This window comes from Acanthisitta chloris, unplaced genomic scaffold (assembly GCF_000695815.1).
Source record: "Acanthisitta chloris isolate BGI_N310 unplaced genomic scaffold, ASM69581v1 scaffold384, whole genome shotgun sequence".
NCBI lineage: Eukaryota > Metazoa > Chordata > Aves > Passeriformes > Acanthisittidae > Acanthisitta > Acanthisitta chloris.
Window position 1 is genome coordinate 76,545 of NW_008668507.1, and position 23,884 is coordinate 100,428.

The following is a 23,884-nucleotide window of genomic DNA, read 5'->3' on the forward strand; positions in this document are numbered from 1 at the left end:
TCATGACAAAACAGGAAGCATTTAGAAACCAAACAGGACAGATGGGACTCATTTCTCAAACAGATTGACAAAAGAAATTGTAGATCCATATATGCCGCTTTAAACTTTTGCTTCATCATCTTGCTGAGAAATACTCCTTTGTTTTGCTTAACATTCTTAGCAGAAGTTAAGCAAACAACCTTGGACAAGAACCCTGACACAGTCAATGTTTCTTTTCCCCAAAGAAAGCACCCTAAAAAAACCTCTGAAAGACTTTTATGTGCATAAGCCAAGTCTTATTTGATAGGAAAGCAGAACAAGCTAACTTTTCCCCAAAATGAGAAAATTAGTTGAGACAAATGGAAATAAAGATGTAAGCAACTCTCCTTTCTTATTCTACATTCTTCCATGCTTTATTTCAATGTGAATGGTTACAAACTCTGTGGCAGTATCTAGGCTTCCATCTTCCTGTCATCCCACTCTCTCCTCCCTGGTCTCCACCACCGTCTCACAGTCCCTGCTTCTACCAGGGATTTCCTCCTGGTGGCTGACTATTCTTCTTCAACACTCTCTATAGAAGACTTTCCTGTCCTTGCTGTTTCCAGGGCAGATTCAAACTGCCCTTCCATATGAAGCCTCTAGGCTTCATTCCAGTGAGGAATAAACAGCATAAGGGCATACAACACCATTTTTTCTGGCTGCCGTGATGCACCTTTTTAAAGGAACATAATACATGTTACATAACAGATTTTAAAAGAAAATAAATAAAACGGAGTCAGAAACCCAAGACAGCATGCTGAAGACACATATAAGAAAATGGTATTTTATATGTTTTCAAAAAAACCTGTCTACTCAGTTATAGATACAAGTGTCTTCTCTAACAGCCTTTAAATCAAAATCCATAGCTGTCTGTCCCAAAGGAAATTATAACCAGAACACACAAGGATCCACCTAGACGACAGGCTTCAGCTCCTCACCCAGAGACAGAGGCAAACAATTTCTGAAGAAAGATTTTCCTTCTGAAAGAGACCCCTTGATATGCCTACTAGAAAAATACTTGTGCTCCTGAATGCAGCAGGCAAGAGCAAATTGTTCTAGTGAGAGCCATAATGCAAAAACCCTGTCAACATTTCCATTAACAACTGAATGGTGGCTGAAGAAAAATTTGACTCAAAGGTGTTTTATTTACTTGCTTGAACATTTAGCAATCCTTCAGCTTAGCAAATGTATTATTTTGTACACTGCAGTATTTCCTAGCACTGGGCTCTCAACATACCTTCCTTCCTTCATCATATTCAGAATGAACTCCTAGTATACTCTGGACATCAGCATGGGGATATTCACTTCTGAGAACATCCTTCACATCATTTACCGTTAGAACATTTCCATCTTTCACTTCATGGTACATCTGTAAAAATAAAAACAAAGAAAGAAAAAAGTACTAAGTTGTCAAACATAACTTGATAAAATTAATAAAGGTAAATAAACAATAAAGTCAGTATAATCTTTTTATGGTGCTCTAGCAAGTTTTACATCAGTATAAGTTCATGTTTCTTTTATTGCTACACTGCAGTTTTAATATTGCTTTAGTAATTATCACCATTGCACATATGCATAATTTTTCATCACAGCACTGTTCTGATTAATCTATTATTATACCTTTAGTCTAAATCTGAAGTGGCAAAGGAAACACACTTATGTGAGCTGAATGTTCTCTCCACTAATTAGAGAAGGAATCTAAATTCTACTATAAACTACCTAATCACAGGTAGTTACCTGAATCTATATGGGATGAATCCAAGCTTAAATTAGTCAGTGATACTTTTCCTACCTTTTTTTACTTTCATCAAGCATAGAATAGAAATTTGAAGTGAAATTATTCAATCCTTTTTTTTTTTGCAATGAGGAACAACACACTTTTCTCTATTGCTCTGAGTATCCTGAACTTGCCTTCTATTGATTCTATTTTTGTTGTTTTTTAATTATCGTCCCCTTCTTTTTATACTGTGAAACACAGTAAAGAGAGGAACACAACATTTTAAACAGCACACTGTAAATTATGTTTTGAGATCTGGTCATGGATAATCCTCAGCCAGGCATGTCAGCTCTCTCACACTTGTGGATTCATCTTCCAAGGTACTCCTAGTTACTTCAACTCCTTTCATCTTAAGCTCTCTAAGTTTGCTCATTACATCAGTTTCTAGGCATTAAACAGAAAAATACAAAACAAGAGCCTTTACACAGAGTGCTCACTTTATTTCCCTCCATTCATCTTTCATCTCTGAAATTCCTGTCCCTACAAGAACCTGAATTCTCTCACAAAGAAAACCTGTCTCATTCCTTAAGCTGCAAGCCTGGAATATTTTTGTTTTGTACACCCATGAACAGCTCAAGTATGACCACAAAAAGAAATTATCTTATTCTGTCTTACTTTTTACATTGGAGAAAAACAAGGAGTTTTTCAAAGCTTATAGGACTGCCAAAGAGACAATCCCTGTATTCCAAGAGATACAGAACATAAAGACAGGCACATCACATTAGCACAAATAAATATAGAGTAATTTTTCACTAGAAAAACCCTTTTTTATGTTCTTAAAGAAAGCCTGTCAATAGGCAAAATGACATGAGCCTATTGACTACCTGGCAATGGTTTCTTAAGGAGGAAAGTATTTCTGCAAATAATCCTATAAGAATACTAATGCTATACATGTTTTTAATACTTTCGTTCTGTATAAAGTAAATGCATATGTCTCGTTACCACAAGGTTGCAAGATCCTTGCTATATAAAAAAAAAAATCAGTAAATTTTAAAAAAGGAAGAAAAATGTGATTTCTTGTTAAAGAACTAACATTAATTATTGAGGTAAAGGCTTGAGAGGTGTCAGATTCCTCTGCAATGTAATTAAAAGTTCTCCAAAGAGCTACTCCAGCATCTTCATTTCCATCAATTTCTTCTTTTGTACTTAAAATGAAAACAATTCCAATTCTATAAACAAACAAAAAGAGATCATACATTTTAAAAGAATATCAGTTTCATGCACATTCTAATACCAACATAGAAGAAGAAGATGTTTGCATTCAAGTCATGTGCCCAGCAGGTAGGGATGAAAACCCTGTACCTGGGTGGTGTTTCCATGACTGTGTGTGGTGACCAGAGGATACCAACCATGCATTCCTCATCAGATCCTCTACAGTATACTTCGGTTATCAACTATGTACTGACTTTGGGTATGTCTTTTCCACCATTTAAAGATGACAGTAATTAAGATTTCTGTGGGTTATTAGGATTTACTCACAGTCCTTTCTCTCCTTACCTGTCTGAAGATTATTATATTTACATTCCTGCCATCATCCCTCAATGGCTTGAGTTTTTGTTTTAGTCTGTCTGTCTTAGAGGTCTCTTGACCCATGTAGACATACTGGAGTCTTGATGTCCCATCACCAATACATGCCCTTCCTACCAGCCCTTCTCTTGCCTCTTTGCCTTCTGAGGTTTCCTCACCTTTCCATTTTCCATTCACACCAATTTTAACACATCTGCTACAAATCTCCAGATTTCCGTTAAATACAAAAAAAAGCCAAAGAATTTTGAGACTTGAGAGGCAAAAAGGCCCTGAAAAACCCTACTGGAGGAGGTATTTTGATAAATTTGCAGGAATAAAGCCGGGATTGACTAGGCCATACTACTCATCCAGCATCTCAGTGTAACAGAGATGTGGTGCAGCAAGGGAGACTCGAATCTAACAATATGTTCATCTATACAAAACATTTTGATTAAATTGAGCATCATCATTTGCACACATAACTGATGAAGATGTCACTGAAAGGTTTGGCATATGCTCCATTGTGGTGGTTTTGGCTGGAGTAGAGTTCCTTCACAGTGGTTGGTAAGGGACTTGGTTTTGGATTTCTGATGGAAACAGCGTTGATAAAACAGGGATGGTTTTGTTATTGTTATTTGTTATGTTCATTTGTTATGTTCAGGACGTGTGCATCACATCACAGGACAGAGGGAACTAAAATACAGCAAGTTTTCTAAAAAGACATAAATCATAATTAATGCATAAAGGTTCTACACTATGTTCTACAACTAATTGCTGATCCTATTTTTAACATCTCATTATTGCAAATAACTTTTCCTGAAGACTTAGGTCTTCTGGTTGCCATAGAAAGCCAAAAAAATCCCAAAATTATATGATGGTATAGACCCCATGAGTTGTCCACATCTTAAGTACTGTGTACATGGCTGTTGCTCTCATCTCAGAGAAGTCATATGGAAACTAAGAAAGTTCAGAGAAGAACAACTCAGAAAACAAAACAACCTCTGGAACAGCTTCCAGACAAGGAATGACTAGTAACCCAGGGAAAAAAAATACATGGGACAGCTTTATAAAATCAGAACTGGCATCTAGAGAGCAATAGAAACCGCTTTGTCTCCCAATTATAAGAGCTACAGAGACAGGAAATGAAGCTACTGGAAGTCTGGCTCAAAGCAGATGAAGCAGTTCTTCACACACCACATAGGTGAACTGTGAAAACACCTGGAAAAAGACACTGGGGTAAAATTCCACATGAATTCAAGAGAAAACCGAAAAGGTTTATGGAACAGAAACTCTTCAAGGGTTGCTAAATATTTAGAAACTAGATCCGGGTCTGGAATTCTTTGATCTCTAAATGCATGAATGCCAAGAAAATACTCAGGCAAGGAACCTGGTTGCACTGTTCCTTTTAGCCCACTAAGGCAGCTCCTAGTGGCTTGTTGCAGACAGACTGACCAAAATGCATCTTTAGTCTGATCCAGTTTGGCTGCTCTTACGCTGTTATGTATCAGAAAAGGCAAATCATGTTCTAGGCTACATTCTCCTCAAGGACTGAAGCAATATTGTCTCCTAGGTAGAGACAACAGTGACAAAACACACAGATAATTAATATCTGTCCTCCATTACCTTTTTGCCATTGAATGACAAAACACTGAGAAGAACAAAATAATGATCAGAACTAGTAAAATGTTAAAGAAAATTAAAACCTGTAACTTACTTAGGAAACAAAAAGCCATTTCACAGATTTTAAATATTTAACATGGAAAGTAACCCTATTTAAAGACTTTTCCTCATGTCTTTCAGTTTTCCTTACCTAAGTGGTACATTATGATGATAGAACAATTCTGCCAGTTTCATATAATCACCTGTATCTTCTTGGACAGGATCAACAAAAAGTACCTAAGAAGAGAAAACATATCATGCAGCCAATATTTATTGCCGATGTCTGGTTTTGGCTTTTTTTCAGACATAAATCTAAGATAAAAACATAAATTTCTGAAGGAGCTGTACACCCCAACTGTTTTCAATTTTCTAGAGCATTCATTGTAAGAAAACATTAAGAGTATAAATGAAAACAACTTCAGAATTAATGAATTTGGACTCAATGCTGAAAACAGGATTTAACCACTTAGTGAACTTCAAAGCAAGTGATGTCACTTTTCTCCTTTGAAAGACTCTCTGCTATTACTTTGTTTTTGTTAATGAACTTAACATTTATTTTAAAAGGATATAATGCTGACTTTTCTGTTACTTCTTTCAAGCAAATATCTTCTGTTGTAAAAACCAAACAAAAATAAATAAACAGAATATACTGGCTTAAAACTTTAATTAAAAAAATAGAACATTGGTGAAGAATTCTTTCTTCCTGTCTCACATACCTTTGTGGTCACTCTTTCACTTACTGTAGTCTGGAGTATAAAATCATATCTTTCAGGCATGCACAGAATCTAAAACTGGGATTGGTAGATTATCCTTACACAGATGTAATTATGACATCTGTACCTTATTTAATTTGCTTTGCACTGCAAACTCCCCTTAGACTATATCAGATTTGCAAAAGTAGCTGAAATGCAGCAGAATAACTTTTGAACAGTCCTCCCTCTCAGATTATGGCTAAATGATATTTTGCAGATTGCTATCATAGAGCCCTTATATTTAACAATATTTAACTTTGAATATGTAATGCAGTCTACTTCATATTAGAAACATCCTTCATTATAAACACACTTTTTTTATTAGATATTGCTTGTGTTTTCATTATCTTTTTATACACTGAACTTCATGTCACTTTAAGGAACTACATCAATGGACAAGTGAAGAGCTACAGATGTCACCAACAGTGTGTCCCACTCTGGAATCCTCAGTAGGGGAAAGACATGGACCTGTTGGTCCAGAGGAGGACCACAGAAACAGTGAGAGGGCTGGAGCACCTCTCCTATGAGTATATGGAGGCTTTTAAGAAAGATGCAGAGAGGCTTTTTACCAGCAGCAGGGACACCATAGTGACAGAACAGGAGGTAACAGCTTTAACCTAAAAGAGGGTAGATTCAGACAGGATGAAGAAACGAGTGTCATGAGACACCACAGGTGTCACAGAGGAACTAGTCACCCAGAGAAGCTGTGGATGGCTCGACACTGAAATTGTTCAATGGCAGGTTGGATGAGGTTCTGAGCAGCCTGGTCTAGCTGAAGATATCCCAGGTCATTGCTGAAGGGCTGGACTAGATGACCTTTAATGGCCATTCCAGCTCAAACCATTTTATGATTCTGTGACTCATACAACTACCTTTTGTAATGTAAATTTTAATCAAAATCAGCAATAGCTGCTTCCTTAACTAAGTGATACAGAATGCTATGTACAGAGGAAAAATTAGGCTACCAGACATTCATAACTAGTGTCTTTGAAAACTTAAACCTTCTTGTACTATAAAGGAAGTTCTTTGATAGGAGTGATTTATCTCTCTGTAGTATGGAAAGAAACATAAAAGCTCCTGACAAAACTCTGCCCAAGTCCACTTAGGGAAATCAGATTACAACTGAGTAGATAAAGTGATTTTCACTACTATTATCAGACCCACACAGAAACACTATCGTAACAATAAATCCAGATCTGTATTTTTCAAGAAACTGTCCATGTATTAACACACAAACTACGAAATAAAACTTACCAAGTTATATAAATTGCGTCTAATCTGCTGTATAACTCCAGGAAATGTGGGTTTTAGCAGTTCCTGATAGCTTGCAGGCCATGTGCTATAGCTGTGATCTTGTTCTATATTATTAATCCACTAAAACAAAAATGGCAGCCATTTGAAAAGAAATTGGACACTGAGTAAAACATGTGGGCACAAATATTATTATTATTATTGTATTAATACAATGACTACGACAACAACAACAACAACAACACATGGAAAGCTTGCAAAGAATAAAGTATCTTATCTTTCTTTGTTTTTTAAAGAGTAACAGAAATAGCATCTAAAATTATTTTTTTTCTTTTCCATCAAACCATTTTTATTTGCAGTACACAATAAAATTAATAATGGATGAGAAAGGAAAAAGGACCATTTGTACTGTGTATAAGGAAGTGAATAAATGCATTTTTTTCAAGTGTGGAAACTGTTTCACAACACAAATGTCCTAACAACATATCACACAGAAGTGTGTAACGCAGCATAATTATCTTGTAATCCAAATACAGCACTTATCGATAACCTGCAGCAACAGCACTTTAGATACATCAAAATAACCAATTAATATGTGGCAAATTTGTTTTTCTAGCCCTTCCTGTGCAGGTCTTGGCAAACAGGAGAGTGAAACATGGCTCTTTCAGGTGAAAAAATGAATATTTTAGTGCCTTTTCTACTGGCACATAACTTTGTAATTAAAACTGTGCAGCTACTCTTAGATACACTTTCCTTTTCTTTTAAACATCCCACATCTTAAAATTTTAATAAGGTATAAGCTTGAGAAAATTAATCCCAAAATATATTGAAGGAATATCACCCTCCAAAATATTTTAAACTGCTTATCGATAAATGGTCTTATGCCTAGTATTTCAGTTACGTTACAAAAGAACATAAAACTCTCATACAGCAAATTATCAAATATATAATACTTCAATAAAGAATTGCTTAATTACTTACTCTTATCGAAGAGTGACGTATATCTAGTGCAAAACTGTCATCTGTGGGATGTATATGCAACCTCACAAATTTACTCAGGATCTCCTCTTTGATCCCAAGCTCATGAAGGCCATGCATCGCTTTTCCTTCCAGTTTAAGAGTCTCTAAGATACTTTTTCATGAAGATAAAATACATAAGTATGTATACATAGAACTCTTGTCATGACATAAAAAGAAAAATATTTCGAACACTATTAACATGAGGATTAGTTTAAGTATTAAAAATAACTTTTATGTTCTTCCACAGCCTAATGTTTAAAAACATCGTAACACTACAAGTGAACATCTCCAACTTATTTCAAAACAGAACTGTAACAGATTATATGACTCTTTTACTCATTCACATCTATTTTATATGAAGGAATTTCATCCATCTTTAGCAAGATGTGGCAGGGCAGTAGAGTGGAATGTTGCTTGCTGCACTGTCCTGGTTGAGGCAGAAACTCAAGCTGGGGTACCCTAAAAGGAAACCTTGCAAGTGTGCAGAGAAGCAGGCAGCAAGTGATGGAGACACTGATGAGTCCTAAGTCTCCATCACAGTACAACCCTGACAACAGCACCGAGGGAATGCACAGCCACACCCCTAAAACTTCCCAGAACACCCACCAGGATTCTGGAACATCTGTTGCAATCGCAAACTTCAAACTGGAGAATGAAAAAAATCCTCAAGTATTCCACAGCAGAACAGAGCTAGCAAGATTTTACAACTGCCTTAATTTCTATCCTGCTTCACTGAGTCGTCTTATTCTGAAAGGTTTCTTCTAAAACATGTTGAAATTAAACCCAGAACTATCATTAAAAACTGCATCATTACCCAAAAAGATACAAGTGACTCCATCTCAAAACTCTGGCTGAGAAAAAATGCTTTTTTCAACTACTTATTCAATGTTCATACTCAAAGCAAAACGCCTATAAACCAGTATTCCCTCTACTGAAGTACTTCTGGCACCCAAAGTGCAACAGTTGAGATTATCACCATGAGCACAACTTCTCCAGTATTATTAGCAATTCTGTAATCTTCAAACAAAATGAACTATTTTACCTAAAAGGATCATGAAAATCCAGGTCAATGTGAAGGCCATTTAGCAATAAACGTGCTTCTCCAGGTTGGATTCCCAGCGTGTCATGAAAGTGCTAAAAAGTAACAAGTCCTGCTTACTTATTTAGATATATGCCAACACTAACATACACATATAAATATAGACATATGTAAATATATAAGAACCTTGAAGTAATTCTGCAAAACAGACACAACAAACCACTTCCACACAATTTCTTCTTTTTAGCCGAGTGTTGGAAAAGTATTGACAAGATACTTTTGTGAGTGCTATTTAACACACTGAGTGTAAAAATGCAAACGAAAACAGCTGATAATTCCCCCCAAAACAATGCACGGTGTCCCTACCTGTACAAGGCAGAGAAAAGGACATTCTCAGTGTTTGCCAACTGAAAATGAAAATGCACAAACATACAAAAACATAGCTGCTAAGTTTTTGAAAAATCACCCCTACATATCCATTCAGCAAAGAGAGATCTTATTTGTGTCCCTCAGACCTCCAGGTGAAACCAGCTTTCTCAACAGCTTAACATCTCTCAATTCTGAAACACATGTAGTCACAAATGTTTCAGGGAATTAAAAAAAACAGACTAGAAGCCTACAATCTAACAAAGGGACCTTGGAAAAACACAGATCAGAAAGGGATAGCAAAGCATATCTTTGCTTTGCAAGGAAGAAAAAAGATACACAATAAACAAATAAAAGAGGAAGTATTTAGGGAATAAAATATGCCTTATTTTATTTGAGAGAGCTCTGAAGCACCACACTGTACCATCTCTAGTGGCTGGAGCAGGATGAGTAATAGGAGCAACAACCATAGTATATTCCAGGACTGTGTCCAGATGGTTCTTGAATATCTCCAGTGAGGGAGACATCACAACCTCTCTGGGCAATCTGTTCCAGCGCACGGTCACCAGTGCAGTAAAGTTCTTCCTCATGTTCAGAGGTAAAACTTCCTGTGCATCAGTTTCTGCTCATTGCTTCTCGTTCTATTGCTCAGCATCACCAAGCAGAGCCTGGCTCCATCCTCTTGACACCCTCCCTTCAGATACTTACATACATTGATAAATCAGAGGTGAGTCATTATACAACTTCGATGTTAGGCATTTGATTCTTCAGAAGTGCATCCAATTTGCCATAAAAAGATTGATGGAAGGACTATTTAGGCATCCAATACTACAAATTAAGTCTGATAATACTCATATAGCATTTTCTTGCTAAACTGTCAGCAAATTATTGCACTGGAAGTTTTGAGTTGTCTTTAATGAGATATTATTTTTTTCTTTTATCTATAGCCGTTCTTGGTCTATTTCTTGGTGAGGTATCAATTCATTACAACTAAATCATCATATGTCTTTCAACTTTTAATATCTTTATTTCCTCCCATTGCATTTCCTATTCAACTTTCATTATCTTGAGAGGGAATCATCCAGTTACACACAGCATGGGATCATATCTCTCCTGCTGCTAGATGGATGTACTGCAGTTCAAGAATGCACATGCCAATTTATTGTGCTCAAGCAGCAGTGCTCAGGAAGTTTCCCTACTTTTATTCAACAGACTTTAGATTTTAGCTGTCTAAAGGCCTTTCTGCAGCCTTCAGACTACACAAAGGTGTAGTATGAAATTCAACGTTAGTGCAATAGGTGCCTAAAATCCTCGTACAGTTAATGTATTTAATAGTCAAGGAATCATCGGAGTGATTCAGCTGACCAAGCACAGATATCCAATGTTATTTCTTTCAGGGTAAGGTATTTTGCCATGGGAAGTACAGGTGAGGCAGAAGGGAATGGAGGTGCCAGTGGACAGACCTGTGTGGCTATCTTAAATGATGTCAGAAATTCAGGTTTAGGCAACTCAATCATGCCCCATAAAAGAAACAGTGAGTGAGCAAAATTTTTTTGATGTCCATTGACTACATCTTGATCCTCATTCTTTATAATTAGTAAGTGCCACATTAACTCCTGATAGACCTTTTCATTTCTTTTTGCATTTTGGGGTGGAGGAGTTGGTTTTGATTAAGTAGTTAGTTTTGGAGTCAGTGCTGTAATTTAAGACAGACATTGTAAAGACTTCATCAAGCAACAAGAAAACTCCTGATATCAACACTCATACTCTGGAGAAACTATGATCATCAGGGCTTTGTTTTGCTTGACCCTGACCATAACCCTAACAATAGAAGAAAACGCATACCTCTGCTGCATACAGAAAGCAATGCAGCTAAGTGCAGATACTGATTTCACCCCTTGAACAAAAACTGTGGGACTTCTCATTAGTGCAAGAAACAAGATGCCTGCATAATGTTGAGCCCACTCTAAGGTCTCTGTGAAAACCAAAGAATCAAACCTGCACTCCGTACACAAGAAAGCTGAAGGGCTCAAGAAGGTGAACTGCTGGAAGACATGAAATGTCTTCTCAACATACCCATCCCATGCGCAGTCACCTATCGACAAAAAAAAAAGCCCTACACACATGCACACATGCTTCCATAACCATCTACAAGGATTTAACACTCAAATCTGTCACTATTTGGGCAGGAAATACTCAAGACTGGAAAGCCTGATATTTGCATGCTGGAGAGCTCTAACACTTTTATGTGATTTTTTTGCTACAACGGAGATGACAAGCTCTTCATGAGAAGGTTACAGCAGTGCAACAGGGACAACGCTCACTTTCACTGTTTTGAAAGGTGAAGAAACTGGAAATGCATTCCCCTGGAGATACTAGTCTTGGCAAAGTGAGAGGACAAGGCCTGAATGGCAATAAAGCAAAATGGTATATGGAAATGTTGCAAAAGTACAGGAGCGTCAGAAGTAAGAAATAAATCCCTTTCACTACAGTGGTTGGTTGGTCTTAATATCATATGAAAATATATGTTCAGAAGACCAAGACTAAGGACAGTACTACAGATGTCATTACACATGACCAGTCCTAAACGCATGGTGGCTAAAGTTGGACTGCAACACTCAACTTGAAAGAAAAAACTCAAATTCTGAACAGAGACAGAAAATACAATAGACATCATGAACTCAAAAAATACAAATTGTCATCTCAGGATAAATCTCAGATCAGTCAAAATCACAGGAACAAGGACTCGTCATGTCATACAAGGAACAAAAGACGCAGTGCATCAAAGATGAAAAGAAAACCATCTACCACAGGTGATGTTTGAAACACTTTGCAGAACAGTTGCATACGTGATTTTGAGAGTGTGGAAAGCTCAAAGCTAGTGTGTGCTGACCATAAAATAAGCAGCAGCAGGCCCAGATTCAACACCAAAGCTCCAGAAAATTTAACTGATACCTATTTTGGTCTCAACACAGCACAGCAGGAAAATTGTTTGACCTTGCCTAATTCTGAAAAACGAAAAGAGAGAAGGGAAAAAGTTTCACCAACAGCAGAAAGTGAAATACTTGGATTGCATATTTAAGTGTTACCTGTTTAGGAAGAGATTTTTAGAACAATTAAATCTTTCCCTGATCGAAACCATGTGGAAGCTGCTACACTAAAAAACATCTCCAAAAGCAGCAATATAAGAGTAACTCAAATGTCCACTTGAAGAAATAAAAACAAACCTTCTGATTTTCTTCTATTTCATTTCGCATTTTCTTGTCTACAGGCACTCTTGTCAGAGACCTGTCAAAATAAAATATTTTTATCACTCAACCACTGCATTTTAAAAAAGCACTAAATGATGTGCAATATGTATTTCAATTACACATAACTGAACAATGCTGTAATTAAGTCTTAAAAGAAGAGTAATGCAGTGTCATAAATATTTCATTTTCAGAGCAAGTGTTTTGTTCTGTGTTACTCTAGAAAACCTTGGTTTCAAATTTAGCCTACTTTTTGTTGAAGCAATATCATTGACATGTATTTTACTACTCTCAATATTTCCTTTTTTATTTCCTGGAAAATAGCATGTATGTACTTTACTATACATTGTATAATAAAGTAAGTTCTTTGGTCACCTAAATTATTACCTAAATACGTGCCATATTTGTATATTTTAAGTTAATGTTACTATCTCCATGCTACTCAACATTACAGCACAGGCAGCCAAGGATTTGACTGGCCAAAGGCAAGGAAAACATGGAAAGGATGACAACTTTTAAGTTATATGAGAATGAAAAAAGATTTACAGATTGAGACCCTTGAAAATGTTAAGCATTCAAATTCAAAATCTTGGTTTCCTTAGTCATTCTACCTTTAGACAATTCATTGATTTGTCTTTTTTACCTTTCAAGAATGTTGTGGAAGACTATTTTAACTTCCTCTGCCGCAATATATGTGAGGTTTATAATTACCAGGCTATCATAAAATTCTTCCAGAAGCAAACTCATCTCTCGTTTTAAGAAGCCCTAAATCACATGAACTTAAATCTGATTGTCCTGATAAATGCCAAAATAAATACTCTATTATATTTTTCAAAACAGGGTTGTACATATACCATGGATAAAAAATGCACAGATAAAAAGAACAACCTAAATATTTCCCAATGGCTTCTACCATGAGTAGCTAGGCAGAAAAATAAAACATCAATGTGAAAATAATAAAAAGGTGGAAAGGAGAACACAAAGCTGGGCCAATGCTAGCAAGTAAGTAAAACACCCACCAGCAAGAGGTAAAGTTTACTGATAGTTGCTCTGGTAATAAGAAAGCAATACTTTGAGGAATCATGAACTAGCTCCTTGTCTATACATGGCAGTTGAAGACGCAGAATTCTAGTAAGATTTTATAGAGAATCTGTGATGGTTGATCCTTGGAAAGGATACCCTAGAAATCTGTGGTAACAAGCGCAAGAGCACCAGTAAAAGACACGGGTTCATTTTGAGTTCTGGCATTTGTTCAATTTGTTCAGAACTTCAGAGTTTTATGCATGACTTTCTAAATGTTGAGTGCTACAGGCTCTTAACTAAAGTGAAGCACTTCACTCACTGACTCGAAGTAAATAGATACTCTTCCTACATGATGTAGGAATGTTCTTGCATGCCCTTACAGTCACAATATGCTGTCATACAATTTTATGCATCTTCAAAGCAAGGTTGGATGGTTCAAAGCCAGGGTGGCTGAAGCCTTGAGCAACCTGGTCTGGTGGGGAGGTGTCCCTGTCCATGGCAGAGGATTGGGACTAGATGATCTGTAAGGTCCATTCCAACGCTTAAATTCTATGATTCTGTGATCTTTATTCTTACTGGAAGAAAATGTAAGCTAAGTAGTGCTGATTGTCAAGGGAAAAAAGGAAACTTGTCACACATGCGTAGCCTTAACACTCATGAATGATAAAAGAAAAGCAAGTAACAGACTATTATAACAATGATCTGTTCTTTAAGGATGCAATAATATGACAAGCATACAACAAAGCAAAGATGAAAAATACCCTATAAAAAGAATTATCAAAATGTCGCCATGACATATATCAGTTGTTACACTGTCTACATCTGATGACATTTTGTAAAATCTACCTCAGACTAACCTTTTCAACTGGACATACTGAGACACAAAAATGCAGGTTATAAATTACAAAGTCAAAGAAACTTCTAGAGGAATGGTATATTAATTTTTTATGGTCTAACAAATCCCTCAAATTTAAAGGAACATATAATATTTGATTTTTATTTTAATAACTATAGTTCTAAAATGTTTATACAGCCTTTTAAACCCAAAATGTGCATAACAAAAAATGTTTGTCTTCATATGTAAACTATGTGAAACTTAACCTTAAAATACTGTTATCATAATGGTCAGTTATCTAAAATGATTAAGCAATAACTTTACATTTCTGTTTATTCTAGTGCTCTTTTCCCAAACTACTATTTCTGACTCAGCAGGTTAAACATGATTAGACTACTAATGAAATATATTTTGGGAACTATACATGATGCCTCTTGGTTTTACGTTTGTTCTCAATGCAGACTTACTAAATTTAAATTATTTCAGCATTTGTAATCTCTCGTTAAAAATGACATGCTAGACTAGTAAGTTAGAAGAAATCAGAAGACAGAAATGTGATTCCCCTTTTAATAATTTTACAGTCTTACACTTTTACCCATAACATGTTTGAAGAGTAGGTAAATTGTGCTCTAATGCCACAAATACACGGCAGGAGTCAGAGTGGAACATTACAATTTAATGACATCTTAAATCTATGATTTAAATGTCACCTAGCATACTTCAGAACAACTTTTTCCTGTCCTTTAAAGAACAGAACTGGCCTTGAATTTCAACATTAGGTATGTTTCCACTATCTCCTTCTGGCAAGCTACATTTTCTGATTGCTAATCTAAGTGCAAACTTATACCATACTATTTCATAGCAATTATGTTTCAGGCATTTTGCTTCCCTGAAACAAGATGTTACAAAGGTGGTTTTTCATTACAGTGTTGATTTTATCTAACAGACAATCAGGGGTGACAATGAAACACTGTGGTAATTAAACAACAGTGGTAAAATGTGAAAGCATGCTGAGTTAAGAATCCTATTTAGCATCACATTTAATTCTGTAATTCGAGCAAATATCACTGACAGGATTACATAGAGAACTTATTAAATATGAAGATAAGAATTTCCCAATTACAATACAATTGGCTTACAGGAAGAACAATTTTTTATATTAGTACAGCCAAAATCAGGGTGCTTATCCATTATTTGATATCTATCTTAATCTTTCATTAAGCAATCTGTTATGGGAGACAGATCTTCCCCAGCAAGTACACTAACATGCAGCAGCCACGGCCCAATTTTGTCAGTAATGCTGTGCTTAGAACTAATGAGTGTGGATCCCCTATAAGATTTATTAACAGAATTTTGCTTCTTCCTACAGTGAGTAGATCTGCTATTAATTCAACAGAAACTTCCACCTGGAAAAATATCAATCCAGTAAAATCTGTGAGGACTAGACATTCTGCCTATTAGGATGCCTTCATGGCATTTCCTGCATCAGACAGGAAACATTTAAGAAACCAATCATGAGCTCTCTGGAGTTATTTTCTCCTCAATGAAACTGCCTGGAATCCAACCAGCAAGCTGTAAAATAATGAATATCTGACTGCAGGATTTGAATATAAATCTGTATTACTGTCATTACATTCAAACGCAAACATAAAAACAGTGTGTGAAAAATAAGCTTAAGTATCAAACCTGGCTCTTATTGGGAAGTTCTGAGCGATGTCTTTCATCACCTTTAAGGCATCATAAACAGGGGCAGACTTAATTCGAGCAGCTGCTTGAAAACTAAGATCTGGGAGGAAAAAAAACCTCATTGGAAACATCACTCTCAATCAATACTACCTACAATCAGGAAACTGTTCCACATACACACTCTCACTATTAACATTTTTCATGTTTCAATCACACACTTAAATGGAAGTAACATTATTAAGGTTGAGAAGATGTTTGCTTGAAAGTTGAATATACTAAATTCAGGCTTTTCTACAGAAATCTGCTGGACTTTCTTGAGCAAACACACTGTACATGTAATTTCTATGTTTACAGAAACGCATTGAAAAAACCAGGCAATTCATCATGTGGTATTATGCCATTATCACAAGGGTATTGCACTCAAACTGAGATACATAGCAACCCACAGCAATCCACAACTGCAATAAAAAGTAGGATGTTTTCAGCTCCAGGTTGTCACAAGATCTTCAGAGAACAGATAAATTCCGTGTTGAAGGCTGCATCAAGCATGTGAACTGTACAATTTTCAAGAGCAGCAGCAATTTCACGGAGAAAATGGAGACTCAGGAAGGAAAGGCCAATCTAGTGCCAAATTTCAGTTCTCCTAAGGGTCTCGCACAATTTTTAAAGGGATCTCTTTTTTTCTCTCTATGCTTTTTTCCCCTCAGAATAAAGTAAATTATCATCTATCAGGACAGTTTTAAATTAATTTGTCTATGCACTAGAAAAATGACCATGCTGCCCATTTCTGGTGACTAACTTGAGTGTGACAAATCTTAGCACATAAGACTGGGGAAAATCCAGTGACACTGGTGAGGTAAGGCAATAATATATTAGGTGCTTCCTTGTACTTTGGATATAGTCTGCTTAACTACCTCAGGGCAATGATGCTTTTTCCTCATAATTTGCTAGTTAAGACATTTAAGCAGAAACTGAAAGCCTCAGGTTATTCAGTTTGAGGAAAGCTGATGACAAATACAGTAGAAAGTGCTGGGCAGAAAGTCATAGAGGATGCTGCCCAGTAAAACTTTGTACCATATTTCTGAAGCAACTAGGAATTAAAAAAGAAGGCTGAAGGAAAGTGAATAACACACATTCCTAGTTTAGCCTGGTAAGTTATACCTTGCCTGAAAAAACAGGTGAGAGGTGGAATGTCAACTTGGTATTTCTTAATTCTTTTAACAAACATATAACAAGAGATTGTTGGTTTTTTAAAAAAGTACATTTCAGATCCCTTTCAACACCATGTAAGTTGTCATCAGGTGAAGCAACACCCAATTGCTGTTGTTACTAGGGATAATGATGTCTGATCTGCTGTGAACATAGGCCATGTGTTTAAAACCTTTCATAAATTGTCAATAATTTCCATTTCATGCTGAACAGCCAAAGTAGGAATATTTCAATCCCACTGAGGTCAACTGACACCTTGGCTATCCCTGGTCAGAGATTGTCACTTACAGACCTCCCCTTGCCACAGCCTAACACAGCTGAGAAGCAGTGTAAGGCACCTTGGGGAAAATGTACTTAGTAATTACTTACCTAAAATATAAAAGCTCTTGAAAGACAACTCCTGAATGGTGTTTAGGTTCATTTATAAATAGAAATATGCCCTATAGCTGAAGTAGTTTTGCTTAAATTTAGTTAAATTTTTACTTGGAAGCTAATTAAAGGAAATCAGAGAGAAGCTGAGCCATTAATTCAGCCATTATAATTAGTCATTGAGAATGAACTAGAGAAAGCACCCTGTCATGTCAGGAGTAAGAGCACTGAAACAACTGCACCATAGAAACTGGGGGCTGAAGACTCCCTGTCTGAAAAGACCCAGAAGCACAAGCCACCACCAGTCTTCCTGGCACTGAACAAACAGCACCACAACACTCAACTACTTCCAACCCTAAGAACTGGTTATCTGGGGAGCAGCACCAGTTTCATTTTTTATTTATATAGCCACGACACCACAGAAAGGACCACCACTGAAGAGACCTTTGAAGGTAGACACTAAAGAGATCAAAGTTTCATAGCTGCTTCTGCTTGAACAGAGTGGTGCACAATCATGTGAAAACAAATAGACAAGAAGAGTATTTTCTTCTTATTTGCAAAGTAATTCTAAGGAGAATTTTAAAGCAATGTTTTTCAATTGTTTTTAATTTTGGACAAAGATAAATCCTACAGTTGAAGGTCATTGATAGAATACTCTATGTGAATTACAATTGTCTCCAACAGTCAGTACCAGACTGGACACTGCTATCAAGCTCCATAACTTCAGGGTCTCAAAAATAAATAGAAGCTCCTATGTTTGCTCAGTCTCCTCCACTGCACTAGTGCACAGGCAAATCATTTTTGATCAGGTGGCCCTCCAAAGCTGAAGAATGTAAGAGGCAAAATTTAGCCACCTATACTTAAGCCTCATGACATTCTAGGGACCTATTTTAGAGTGATTTATAATTCCATTCAAGCTCCATCATGTCCTGCAGGTCACCAGCACAGAAGCTGTTTAGAAATCAACTTATTTGTTCTTCTTTTCTACAGGAAAGCTTTTAAAAACATGATCCTCCATTTTATAGCAAAAAAATATATCAGTGTGAACTCCAGTATAATGACAAATGTTAGAATTTATAAACTAAAGAAAACAAAGTGTCTTAAAACAAAGTGTCCTGACCTAATAGTCATGTCAAAATTATATCTTTTGCCTGACCTCTAAAAAAACCCTGAAACTAAATTTAACACCTGAGATAACACATCAGGCAGAAAACCAGGCAATGTAACACTCCATCTTACAAAATTTGTTTCATGTTGCTTTAATCCCTTGTGTATAATACAAGGTATCAACATGTGCCTTTTAAATACTCAACGTAATACTGCCTTTTTATGAAACCATATATCTCTCTTTAAGAGGCTTTTACTGCCATGTTAATACATCAGCAGAACAAAGGAAAATTCAACAGTGTTGTGCTAAGTCAGAAAAAATGCAATACATACCCTGCAGCTCCCAAACCTTCAGTGGTTCCATGTTGTTAGTGGTTTCAATGAGATGTTTTTTAAACTCGTTCAAATTATTTTTCAGGTCTGGATGCATCTGTCTACAATAAAACATTGTCCTTTTAAAAAAGGCAGAATCAATCACACCCATCAATGTCTGCTTTTACCCACAGTGTGGCTCACAGCTAATACCATATCTGTGGGGTAACGATCAAGAATGAAAATTTAATTCATTCTTACAACAAAAATGAAGATTTGGGATGAGGAAAGGTGATTTCTGAGGACTAAAGACCAGGATAAAAGCCTCCATTAGAGATTGGAGATCAAATCTCCATTAGATTTCTAAAGGTTTTTATGTCTTCTGCTTACATTCGTAACCATTTCACACTTGAGAAAAACATAACCTTTGCCATGGCTATAACTGAGGAACAATTTACAGATTAGCAAAATATCTATTTCACATCCCATATGAAAAGGAGAAGAAAACCAAAAAAATTGTAGAAACAATGTCAAAAAGTCTGACTAATTATCTGACAGCTTCACAAATTAGTCACAGTGCAACATCAAGAAATTAAGTACAGCTAAACCTAGCCGAATCCAAGAAGAAAAAAGCTCAGATAAAGGCATGACATAAGCATTTGAGATTACCTGCTGTGGAATGTCTCTAACACATAGGTGAAACAAGAAGGAAATCTGCAGATCTGGATGCACTTCTATCTCAAGCGTTTACTTTAAAAAAGGCAGGAAGGGGATGAGCTCTCAAGAATTTAAGCAAAATTAGCAGCTTTGAACTATGAGACTTACGGCTTGGTGACAGCATCTACTAACAAGCTTACATTTTGCTTTCAGTGATGAGAGAGAGAATGACACTAGAGGAGACACAGAGACTTGAGGGTTTTTTCTGAAGAAAAAAAATGATTTATGACTCTCTGTTACAGGAAAAGGAAACCACTTTGGATGACTGCAACCATGAAATGAATCCATCAGTTGAGGACTGGAAGGAGCCCTCAGTAGGGTAACACTGAACTTAAACTAACAGATTGCAACTTGGAGGTAAGAGTTCCTGCTAGAATAGAACACAAATTCACAAACTCCAAAATAAGAAGACATCTATAATAAGCATATCTTAAAAGAAATATCACTCCTTAAGGCTAAGAAATTAATTCCTATCCTTCTCGAAAACACCTGAGGTAGTTACAGCACATAGGTTTGGATTTGTTGTGCTACTACTTGGTTTGAAAACCAACATTTTGATTCTAATTTTCTTACATTTGTGAAAACATGGTGTACTAAGTTTTTGTGACTGTTACCCAGACAGATTTTTTTAATTTATTTTAAAAACAGTTTACTGTATACATTCAAAGAGAATTGGAAAATTACAAGCAATAAATAGAAATTAACAGAATAAACAGTCGTTGCATCTTTATATTCGCAACACATACACACAAAAAAAAGCAGAATTTTCACCAAATACAGTAATTCCCAACATAAATCTCACTTCTTCTGTAAAATATCCAAAACTAGTTCAGGTTCCAGGAACAAACACAGAAGTTTAATTATAAATTCTATGAACTCACTTTAATCTGCCAAAGAGAAACCCTTGGACATCACGTTCCTCTTCCTCCTCCTCCTCCTCCTCCTCTTTTGTCTCATTTGCTCCTGGACACATAGCACATATAGACAATATAAGACAAGGAAATTACTGTTGTATTATGTTCTTATAAAACAGTTAACAGAAACACACAATCACAAAGTTGCTATTCCCAGATGTAATTTTAATTAGATTTACACAGACACATTTTGACATCAGAATTAATCACTTTACAGAACTTAGCAACATTTCAATTAATTTTCAAATATAATTGATTCAATGGTAACATTTGTTACATAGATGAAATTGGTATGGTTAAGCAGTTCACTTCCCAACAGACATTTCTCAGTTTGATGAAGTGCTAAGGTATAACTCTTAGCAGCCAAGTGGTACCAAATTTATGCTTGTAAAGACTGATGACTTTGAAGCACTTGCATCTCCAGCTAGCATTTGATCTAAGTCAGAGATCGGTTTCTTTCCCTTTAAAAAAATTAAACTATTTTTTGATGCAGCTCAAAAGTTACTAAACCTTAGTCTTACCAAAGAGAGTTAAATAACTTTCTTTCTACCTTGTACATGTCCACACAAAGTAATTCCTCTGTGTCAGCAGACTATAGCTGCCACTTTCTGTGGTCTTAATGTCTCATTTCAACACAGTAACATACACTGGTCCCAGTTCTATGATACATCACATCTTTCCTGCAGAAGATTGTGAAAGTATTTCCACATAAATTAAGAAATAAACCCCCCCCTCACCCCTGAAACACTAATGTGTAGATACTGTAGCATTAGCATATTAGAGATGTCAACAAACTAAAAGTAATTGAAGAACAAGGGTTAAACAAACTTACTGAAAGGAAGAAGAAAGGGTTATATTTTGATGAGCCACAGAAAACAACAATTAGAAGTTACATAATGAACTATATCCTAAGCACAGATCTTTACAAATGCTCTCAGATATTTTGATGTCTTAGTTCCTAATGCCTGAGATTTCCTTCTGTACAAAGCCATGAATCATAACCTTCAAAACATTACTGACTGAAGACTGAACAAAGTGAAGATTGTAACACATTTCAATAGTATCTCCAAGGAGATATAATAAATAAATTTCAAAAAGCACTTACCTTTAACCTGTGTGTCATCTACTGCTTTATATTCTGTGCTCTTTATTGCAAGTTCCACACCATATCCAGATAAATACATTTTCCTGGAACTTGGTTTCTGTTTGATATTATTTTAAGACAAGAAAAAATATAACTCAAAATCCTTTACCTGTAGGAGCTTAACAATGTCTAATAATGTAACTTTGAAATGTTGTACCTATAGGAGCTTAACTATGTCTAATAATGTAACTTTGAAATGTTACGACAGTTTTAACTTAAATTCGCCTTTCAGTTCAAAGCATGAGGTATACTGATTGCTGACTGAGGCCTGTAACAGAAGGTGAGAACCTCCTTCATCTCCTGCAGATCACAGAAAGGCTGTGTCAAAACTGTAGTCCCTTTACATATTATTAAGAGAAGGACTAGAACAGGCAGAGCTCATAGCATCCTGTGCAGTTACTGATGCCTCAGAATTCACATTTCAAAGTGCTATTAATTTCTTCATAATGTTGACAGACTTTCAGCACATTAGGAGGAAATTCTTTATTTTTGCATTAGACTGATTCTTGAAAAAAAATTTGATAAAACAGTTAATCACTTTCTGCAAAGAGGATTAAGAAAATGTCTTAAAGTATCACTGCTAAAAACAGGTTGCCACTTATTAAAAACAAACAAGTGCTTCTAACTTTGGAGTGGAAGTTTAACATTCAATAGTGTAATTACAGAGAGCATAATTACTTCTGAATACATGCCTTAATTTGCCCCAAACGTGTGAAAATCCCCTTTCCAAAATGCAATTTGCACATGCACAGCAGCAATTTCTTGAAAGCCTTTAAGCTTTAGCTTGCAATTTCTAAGAATCATCACGTACTGAGAATCCTCAAGCCCACAGGTGAAAACTCAGCAGGGCTGGAGGGTGTCTCTCTCCTCTAAGCAAAGAGAGCACTGCCCTCTCTAAGCAGTAGCAGTGATAATGGCAACAAAGAAAAAGACAGTGGAAAGATGTACCTCTTCTGTTCTTAATGCTCCCTCTTCTGGCATTTAATGCAAAAAAGGAGGGAGAATCCATCTCAGTGGGAACCAAAGAGTAAAAATGGAGGTTGTGAGCAAGGAAGAAAAGGGAAGAGAGGTCTGGAGAGAGAAAAAGTGCAGGCAGGAAGACAACACGTGGTTGGGGGGACTGAGGTGCATAAGCCAGGCAGAGTAAGGAGACATTTAACATGCAAGTAGGCATTTAATTAAAATAAAAGAGCATAAAAGAATAAAGTTCAGTAAAAACTATACCCTACACAACTTAGAATTTCAGACTGGTTTCCTCAAATTCACTATTTCATTAACTGTGAGCAAACAACTCAAAGTCATCTGCAAACTATGGATCTCATCTCCCTGAAACATCTGGTCTACATAAATCACAGCAACCTCTCACTCCATCAGATTATTCTCCTATTAGTCACACTATTTAAGAGCTGTTCTTTGAATATAAATTACAAAAAATCTTCCAGTAACCAAAACTGGGGACAATTCAGTTTCATGTACTAGTATTTGTCTTGTTTTGTTTCAGGGAGAAGAGGAAGTTAAGAAAAGCATTCAGAAACATTATGTTTGAAATACTGGCACTGTGGAACACAGACACTGGACAACTGTCAGTGATGTTGACTGTGACAGCTCATGCTGCTGTACTACAATGAACATGTGGAAATATATTGAGAATGTATAAAATATAGTTAATTTTATTTTCTCTTCTACTTTCCATTTCTCTAATTGTTGTTACTAATATGTTCAGTCTTCTGCACCAAGATTCACCCATGACCTTTGCACAATGTACAAAATCCAGACATACAGCCAAAAAAAGGTATTTCAAGATCAATCAGTGATGCAAACAGTGCTTGCATGCAGGATTAGATGACATTATCATGCTTGCCCAGGTTCAAAGTTGGTATTAGGTGAATCACTTCACCTAGAAAGTTTTCAAATTAGAATAGATATTGCACA

At 36.1% G+C, this 23,884-nt stretch overlaps 1 protein-coding gene across 1 annotated transcript in view; it reads right to left on the reverse strand.

The window, feature by feature from the left end:
* The window catches only part of UGGT2 (UDP-glucose glycoprotein glucosyltransferase 2), an 84,798-nt gene that overhangs the window by 46,463 nt on the left and 14,451 nt on the right, over positions 1–23,884 (reverse strand). Inside the window, exons 5-15 of the mRNA XM_009072902.1 lie at positions 21,914–22,010; positions 20,776–20,857; positions 19,199–19,299; positions 16,181–16,280; positions 12,616–12,676; positions 9,026–9,117; positions 7,945–8,095; positions 6,967–7,086; positions 5,112–5,197; positions 2,829–2,964; positions 1,256–1,387 (exon numbers count right to left, since the gene is read on the reverse strand). Coding sequence (XP_009071150.1) covers positions 1,256–1,387; positions 2,829–2,964; positions 5,112–5,197; positions 6,967–7,086; positions 7,945–8,095; positions 9,026–9,117; positions 12,616–12,676; positions 16,181–16,280; positions 19,199–19,299; positions 20,776–20,857; positions 21,914–22,010 — 1,158 coding nt within the window. The remainder of the gene's footprint in view (positions 1–1,255; positions 1,388–2,828; positions 2,965–5,111; positions 5,198–6,966; positions 7,087–7,944; positions 8,096–9,025; positions 9,118–12,615; positions 12,677–16,180; positions 16,281–19,198; positions 19,300–20,775; positions 20,858–21,913; positions 22,011–23,884) is intronic.